General features: G+C 43.9%; 2 protein-coding genes across 2 annotated transcripts in view; one reads left to right on the top strand and one right to left on the bottom strand.

Moving 5' to 3' along the window:
• Positions 1-1,900: 1,900 nt before the first annotated feature.
• Positions 1,901-4,204, top strand: RNF139 (ring finger protein 139). Its single transcript, XM_010134875.1, has 2 exons — positions 1,901-1,949; positions 2,147-4,204. The coding sequence occupies exons 1-2, from the start codon at positions 1,901-1,903 to the stop codon at positions 3,964-3,966; spliced, it is 1,869 nt and encodes a 622-aa protein (XP_010133177.1). The 3' UTR covers positions 3,967-4,204.
• A 479-nt stretch (positions 4,205-4,683) lies between these two features.
• TATDN1 (TatD DNase domain containing 1) overlaps positions 4,684-7,713 on the bottom strand; it is a gene marked incomplete at its 5' end in the record, with an annotated part of 14,171 nt that continues 11,141 nt past the window's right edge. Inside the window, 2 exons of the mRNA XM_010134874.1 lie at positions 4,684-4,913; positions 6,997-7,123. Of these exons, the coding sequence (XP_010133176.1) occupies positions 4,811-4,913; positions 6,997-7,123 (230 nt within the window). The remainder of the gene's footprint in view (positions 4,914-6,996; positions 7,124-7,713) is intronic.

Raw genomic sequence — 7,713 nt, 5'->3', positions numbered from 1 at the left:
CAAACCTGCCGTTGCAGCCAGTCCCCCCCCCCGCCCACAGGTTTTTGAGAGGGTCACTGTGAATGCTGTGGCCTGTAGAAAGATGTGGAAACAAATGGAACGGCTGGGGCTAGGGAAAAAATAATTTGTCAGTTCCACGTGATTAAAATACTGAGGTGTAAAGGTAATCGAACCCTGTGACTGACCAAAGGCCGTATCCTAGGTAGTGTGCTGCTGTAAACATACTGACCAACGGCAGCGTTAACGGGAAAAGATGCGGGAGAGGTTCACTCTTCCAAAGCAACGGTTCTGAAAGTAAACGGGTGTGGTTTGGTGAGCTGCTGTGTTTGGAGGCTGTGCTGGCGACAGTTGGTGGTGGGTGGCACAGATAGGAACAGTAAAGATGTGCAGCAGCACATACAGAAACGTGAGACAGATCTTAGCAGAAGAGGAACGGCAGCGTTTCCTAGCCGAGGGAAAAGGGGAGAAGATCTGCTGTTTGGTGGGCGCGCTGCAGGGCAGGGGCAGGGCGCAGAGGAGCGCTTGCCTCCCCTTCCGAGATCTGTCAAGCTTCTTCTTAAAAGTGCTGTGTGTGACAAATATTCGGCTTTTCCTGGGAGAACTGAGCACTTTCCGAACACCGACTGAGACTCCTCCTCAGTCACAAGGTTACTGGTTAATGATTAGTGAAGAAGAATGTTTCTCTGTCAGCCAGTGCTGCTGGCAAGGGGCAAAAATAGCTTTTGGTAGTCTGCCTTTTGCTTTTGATTCCTGTTGAGCCTCTGCCTTCCGGGCAGGGGTTTTTTGGTTGGTGTGGTGGGTGGTGGTTGTTTTGGGTTTCTTTCTGTGGTGCTGGCTTGTTTGGTTTTGTTGGTTTGGTTTTCTGGTTGCAGCTGGCAGCACTGCTGGTGGAATCAAATGCTGGCTCTTAGTGAAGTTTCTTTATTCCTGTGATCAAGATACCATGGGTTAAAGCGCTTTTTTAAAAAACACTCGATTATGTAGGATTTGGAACAATCTAAACCACAATCATTAGAAAGACTGACGCTATCCTCCAGCTGAAAGAGGATTACTTGTGATTTCATTAGTTTTAGCAGAGCGATTGAAAGCAACTTATAATCAAATAGAAGTTGTAGAGATCGAGATCTCCCCTGACGGGTTTGGATGAGAAAACAGTCACGTAGACTGGAGAAGCTCACTGAGAAGCCCAAAACAAAGGCAGTGGTTTTCCCAAAGGAAAAAAAAAGTTTAAGGAAGGGAATCTAGTGATATGTGCCATGTAATTCAACATCTCGTAGGGCACAGCCCTTACCTATGTAGCACAGAGAGATGAAATTTGTGAGTGACGCGACAGAAGCAGTTTACTGCAAGGTCGTAACTGTAATGCTGAGGTACTACAGATGCTACGATGATAAGATTCCTCGTAGGAAGGAGCAGACTTTGCAGTCGTGGTCAAGATGTGTGCACAGCGTGAGGGAAGGGTTAGCAAACGGGATTTCAGGGCCTAAATCTAACAAGTAAGATGCAGGTTTGCATTGGCAAAGGGGCAATTGGTGTCATTTTGGATTTTGCGTACCAAAGTTTTATACTGTGGATGATCTCCTCTGCAAGACTTCAGTTTCAAAATGCCTTATCAGAGACGGAAGTGAAGGAGTGCCCTCTCCCCAGTGCACTACAGCAGCTGTTCCCATGAGAAGGTTTAGCTAAACTGTTATCTTCGGTACTCCAGCCTGGGCATGAGTAGTCGAGTGCCAGAGTTAGTAAGTTTTACTCATGTATTCCTGATAATCTTTGCCTATCAAGATGATGCTGCATCTGGCATCATCAGATTCTTTTCTGCTTTTAGAATGTGTCTACCTTTAGGTTTCAGGAGTAAGGCTGAAAGGCTGGGAGCTGCCACTGCTCTAGTCTGAAACTGCAGATGAACCGTAACAGGAATGGTGCCTTAGTGCTTGCGCTGGCTTTGCGCCGCAGCTGCAGCGCACGCGCGTATGAAGCGCACAGCGTAAGTCGTCCTCTTGTCCGTTCTCTGGAAAAGGGCTCACGGGTAATGCGAAGTTAGGAGTGACCAACAGGGAAATGATACGTTAAATAAATGCAGCCTCAGAGCTCATAGGTGAAAATCTGTTACTGAGTTTCTGCTGAGAACTAAACGATGTCAATCTGTTCTTAGGTGTCTTTGTATCCAGTGTTGTTCTGGTCTTACAACAGCGAGCACTTTTCAAGTTTTACATGATCGCCTCGGCATTTCTGCTGGCTGCGACTTCAGTGTTGGTGAACTACTACGCTGCTTTGCACATAAACTTCTACAGTGCCTACTACACAGCCGCGCTCGGAATTCAGATCTTCCCTCACAAAGGGCCTTCGCTATGGATGGCGCTTTCTGTCCTTCAGCTTACCTTTGGAATTGGATATGTCACCCTGCTGCACATGCAGTCCATATACTCTCAACTCATCATCCTGGATATACTGATTCCTGTAATTGGCTTGGTTGTTGAATTACCCTTCAACATCCGGCAGGTACTAGTTTTTATTTCAGGCCTAGTTCTGACACTGAACACCACAGCCATTTTAGTTATGAAAATTAAGTGGTTCTACTACTCGGTGCGATACGTGTATCTGCTGGTGAGGCACATGTATCGCATTTATGGGTTACAGCTGTTGATGGAAGATACGTGGAAGCGGATTCGCTTTCCAGCTGTACTGCGAGTCTTCTGGCTCACGAGACTGACAGCGCAAGCTGTGGTACTAACATACGTTGTAAAGATGGCTGAAACTAACACGGAAGAAAAATTCTTCTGGATATCGTGGGATAACTGCTGGGAACTGATTTGCAGTCTGATCATAAGCGGGTGTGACTCCACCTTAACTGTGCTAGGCATGAGCGCTGTCATTTCCTCAATAGCGCATTACTTGGGACTCGGCATCTTGGCCTTCATCGGATCAACCGATGAGGATGACAAAAGGCTCGGTTTTGTAGCCCCCGTCTTGTTTTTCATTTTGGCTCTGCAGACTGGTTTAAGTGGACTGAAACCAGAAGAACGACTAGTTCGCCTGAGCCGAAACATGTGCCTTTTGTTGACTGCAGTCCTACATTTTATCCATGGAATGACAGACCCCGTGCTGATGTCTCTCAGTGCCTCCCACGTGTCATCGTTTCGCAGACACTTCCCTGTACTGTTTGTTTCCGCTTGCCTTTTCATCCTTCCAGTTCTGCTCAGCTACATCCTCTGGCATCACTATGCACTAAACACGTGGCTTTTTGCAGTTACAGCATTCTGTGTAGAGCTTTGCCTAAAAGTAATAGTTTCTATCACTGTTTATATATTGTTTATGATTGATGGCTACTATAATGTGCTGTGGGAAAAACTTGATGATTATGTCTATTATGTTCGTTCAACTGGCAATATTATTGAGTTTATATTTGGAGTCATCATGTTTGGAAATGGAGCTTACACAATGGTTTTCGAATCGGGAAGCAAGATTCGCGCTTGCATGATGTGTCTTCACGCGTACTTCAACATCTACTTGCAAGCAAAGAACGGCTGGAAGACTTTTATAAATCGCCGGACTGCCGTTAAGAAAATAAACTCACTTCCAGAAGTAAAGGGAGGTCGGCTACATGAAATAGATGATGTCTGTGCAATCTGCTACCATGAGTTCACCACCTCTGCTCGCATTACTCCGTGCAACCATTACTTTCATGCACTTTGCCTTCGGAAGTGGCTGTATATCCAGGACACCTGCCCGATGTGCCATCAGAAAGTGTATATTGAGGACAAGGAGAATGCCAACATCTCTAACAACAACGGGTTTGTGGCGCCAAATGAAAATCCGGTACAAGTTGCAGAAGAAGCTGCTGATGCTGGACATGAGTTAAATGAAGATGATAATGACAGTTCTGACAGTGAGGAGGAAGACGATGACTGCATGGTACAGGACTTGAATGAGACTCTTAATGTTGACTCTAACTCTCTGGGTGATTAAGATGCCCTTGGCAAAGCCGTGAGGTATTGAAGATTGACTTCAACAGAAGAAAAGCATCACTTTGTAGTTATTGTACTTAAGCACAACGGCAGTATCTCAGTGTTGAGTCTGTGAATGGTGGTTGTTTACTGTGGTGTGCGCTACTGTAAATATACCTCTAATTTTTGCTGGTCTCTTTCATGACCACCTTGAAATTATGTACATTATTGTACATGGAATAAAATGTTTTCACTTGTTTTTAAGATGGTTGGAAAAACACTCTTTAATTGATGTAGTGATAATGCTGTGCCAAAGACTGTATACCAGTAATCTGTGATCAATGAGTTCTGGATGCAAAACAGACTGTTCAGCGGGTCAAATCCGAAATGAAAAGCCTGAACCAAAGCAGCTTAACAAATTCAGTATTAGCAGAGCTTTATTGCTGAAAATGAGCAAGTTGTGTTTTTAAAAAATAAGTGAGAATTGAAGTTGGTAGACTTAATGCCATGGCATTTGTGTATGTGGAACAGAAGATGACAGCGCTAAGCTTTGCGGTGAAGCGGTAAAGCGTGCCACCGATGTGCTGAACGCTCAGTTACCAGTAGTAGGCTTGAAGCGCTCTGCATGTGAACTCAGCAGCCTGGAATGCACAGGAGCTGCTACCTTGGGCTATCCTTGAAATCAATCCTGAAGCTTGATGAAGGGGTATCAGGGCTGAGAAACTGCACAAACGCAGACCACCTTTTCCAAAGCAGCTTTAAGCATGTTCCATAAAAAAAAAAAGCACTACACGTTGGCTTCCATTGATAAGAACTTGCAGATATGTTAACTTTTGAGTTTTTGCATTTACTGGAGTTACCCAGCTTTATATATCTGGAAAGAAGACTTTAATAGTGTTGTTATATAGAGTGTTGGCCAACTCAAGCGGGTCATCTTCTCTTACTGATGCCATTATTTCCAGTATTTGACTAAAAAAGAAAAATTAGTATTAGAAGACTGAAACTCCATACTGAATATCCTTCAGACTGCTGCGTGTGTATGTACAAGTCACTAAGATTAACCTGGAGTAAAAGCTGACGCAGAGAGCAGCAGGGCAAGGAGCTCAGATACGCAAATAGCTTCACCTACAAGTCACTAACTGCCATTCCCTGAACAGTGGTTGCTCACTGGTACAGACTGACTCTTGTTTGCAGGTCATTAAACAGCTTTCTGTTTCAAAGAAAGTGTCATTTTGTGGGTGTCTTTATCAATGTTCTCCATTTTTCAGACTGATGAATTTCAGCCTTTCAAGGCTAAAGCTGCACGATGAATAAACTTGTCTGGCAAAGCTGAAATTCCAGATGCAGGCTTATCTGAGAGCATAGCAGCCCAGGTAACAGTCCTGCTTCCCCCTTCTCTAGCTTAACTGTGATTAATGCAGTCCAATGGTTGCAGTAGACATTAAATGAGCAATTTTAAAAGGCCCATAGCCTTCATACAGGCCAGGAAAAGGAGGCAGAAAAAGAGATGAATAATGTTAACACTAACAGGAAACCAAGCCACAATCTTTTCTCTGTACTTTTCTTGATTTTGTACCAATCGTTCTGAAAAAAATGAAAACTCTGAACAGTTCCAAAGATGCTTCATACTTTGATTTTTATTTTGTAGTAGGGAAAAAAAAAACCAACAACCCAATTTCCTGGTGAAGAGTAAGACCCTCAAGCTTGGCAGCAGAGAACTAAGTATAGCATTTGTGCACCGCACTAGGGCAGACTTGCTGCATTTCCAGTTCAGGGGTTTCTGAAACACTTCTGTGAGCTCCAGCTAAGGCAGCAGACAAAGGCACAGGGCAGCAGACACAGGCTTGCTGAAAGAGCCTCGTGAGTAAGTAACACTATCATAGAGTCCTCCACTTGTGAGCAGAGGACTGTTTCCAGCTGATACTCCTCCCCTACTTCAAAATCAGAGAATGACCCCAGAAAGTCTTAAAATACTGGAAGAGCCTTCCTGCACTGAGGCGTGCATTTTGTGTTTAGAACAAAATCAAAGAGCATTGCAAAGTGACAGGACTGCTTAAAACCTATCTGATCTCTAGGAGATGTCGCCATGTAATCTTAAACTGTGTGTTAGCATCATCAGTTGTCTTTGAGAGTTTCTTCATGTCTCCCAAGAAAGCAGCAGGATTCCCTTCAGTTCTCGGACCCTGGTGTAGACACCTTGCTGAATACCCAGATCTTCAGCGCAGTATTTCAAAAGCTACTTCCAAACAGGTCATTTACACAGCTTTTCATAGGTAGAGACTTCACAGCAAAAAAAATCCCACTTCTGATCAAGTACATAGACTTTGCTCCCAGACAGGTACAGCTCTGAGCTTTATTTGCTGAAAATTCATTTACCTACTACACCGCAAGAAGAAATCTCCCCAAGCCCCTTTTTTCTTTACAGAGAGCTGGTGATGAGAAGATGACTGGGAAGTTTGGTGTAACTCCCTGAGCAGACTTCAGTAACAGCTGTGGCAATGCAGGCGGTTCATCTATCAGTGCTATTTAACAGCGCTAACTAAACACTTCCAGTAACAATAATACAACCTCGTACCTGCTGCAGCTCCGCGACGAAGTGGGTGAGAAGGTGGCACAAAAGTGTTTCTGTACTTCCTACCTGTCTGTAAGCGCCTGGAGTTTTCCTTCGCTATTCTGTATGTTGAGGGCTGTTACTTGTGCCTAAACTTCATGGGCTCATTTTTTTTTTTTTGAGCAGAGCAGCAGACTGCAGAAATGATCCTGACCAAATCGGTGTGGTGCCTCGTGGCACAGGCACTGCCCCCTCGGAGGACTGCACAGTCTTCTATCCGTTTTAAAGATAACCGCACAAAAACTAAGTGAAATTTATTCAAGTCAGTACTTTACTGGGTTTAACCCCTTCTCCAGTGTTCCCAGTGAAAAGGTAAGACAGTAGTCGTTTCACTTTCAGGGAGCTTTTAAAAATTATTTTCTATTTACTACACTTCCAATGAACTCATTTTTTCCCCGGAGATTTGAAGTATTTTAACTAACAGTACAGTAGTACACTTACGTTATATGGCAGGGTTCATTTCTGTCCTTCAGGCAGTGCCCTACTTCCCATTTCTTTTTTGTGGGAAACGTAGTTTTAGCATATTTTGATCCAGCGTGAGTATTTTTCACTCCACACCAAGGCGCATCTAGTTTCATTTCAAAAAATGAATTAAGAGTAAGCAATTGTTTGAGAATAGCATGAGACAGTTTAATCAACTACTTCCAGAGATGGAAGTTCTTGCAATCTCTTTCTATCTGTGACTTCCAATTCAAAATGGAATTTAAGAGATTTGGGCAATTCAGCCCCTTCAGACTGTCTGGATTTTTGTAACGCTACCGTCAGGATTTTACATTTAATAGAAACAGCAATAATAGTAACAGTATCCCTGATTTCCTCTGACAGCTAGATACGCTGCCTGCGTTCCACAGAAACTTCCTCTCTAACACGTCTGTACTTCAGGGCAAATAAATTCTAAGGATTTAGGCAGTTTGTCGTTTTCCTTTCTCAGATTCAGAAATTAAAGTAAATACGGTATTCGCAACTGCTAACTATTGATAATTGAACATGCAAAAAAACCGCATCTCTAGTTGGTCAATTAAAATCACTGCTCATCAGGCTGAGCGGGAAGTTCAAACCTTCCACCTTACTCCCTTTAAAGAGCAGTTGTTTCCAACTGCTGCCGCTGCCACCAGTGACAGCCACTGGCCTGTGGCACCAGCTACAAGCTGACACACC

The sequence above is a fragment of the Buceros rhinoceros genome, unplaced genomic scaffold (assembly GCF_000710305.1).
Source record: "Buceros rhinoceros silvestris isolate BGI_N320 unplaced genomic scaffold, ASM71030v1 scaffold39734, whole genome shotgun sequence".
NCBI classification, from domain to species: Eukaryota; Metazoa; Chordata; class Aves; order Bucerotiformes; family Bucerotidae; genus Buceros; species Buceros rhinoceros.
This window is presented reverse-complemented; position numbering and strand designations above follow the sequence as displayed.

What these genes read in the sequence shown, in the direction of transcription:
- RNF139 (XM_010134875.1), top strand. Translation starts at nt 1,901, where the DNA reads ATGAACCGTAACAGGAATGGTGCCTTAGTGCTTGCGCTGGCTTTGCGC. An exon ending in GCTTGCGCTGGCTTTGCGCC is followed by an intron (nt 1,950 to 2,146) that starts GCAGCTGCAGCG and finishes ATGTCAATCTGT; the next exon opens with TCTTAGGTGTCTTTGTATCC.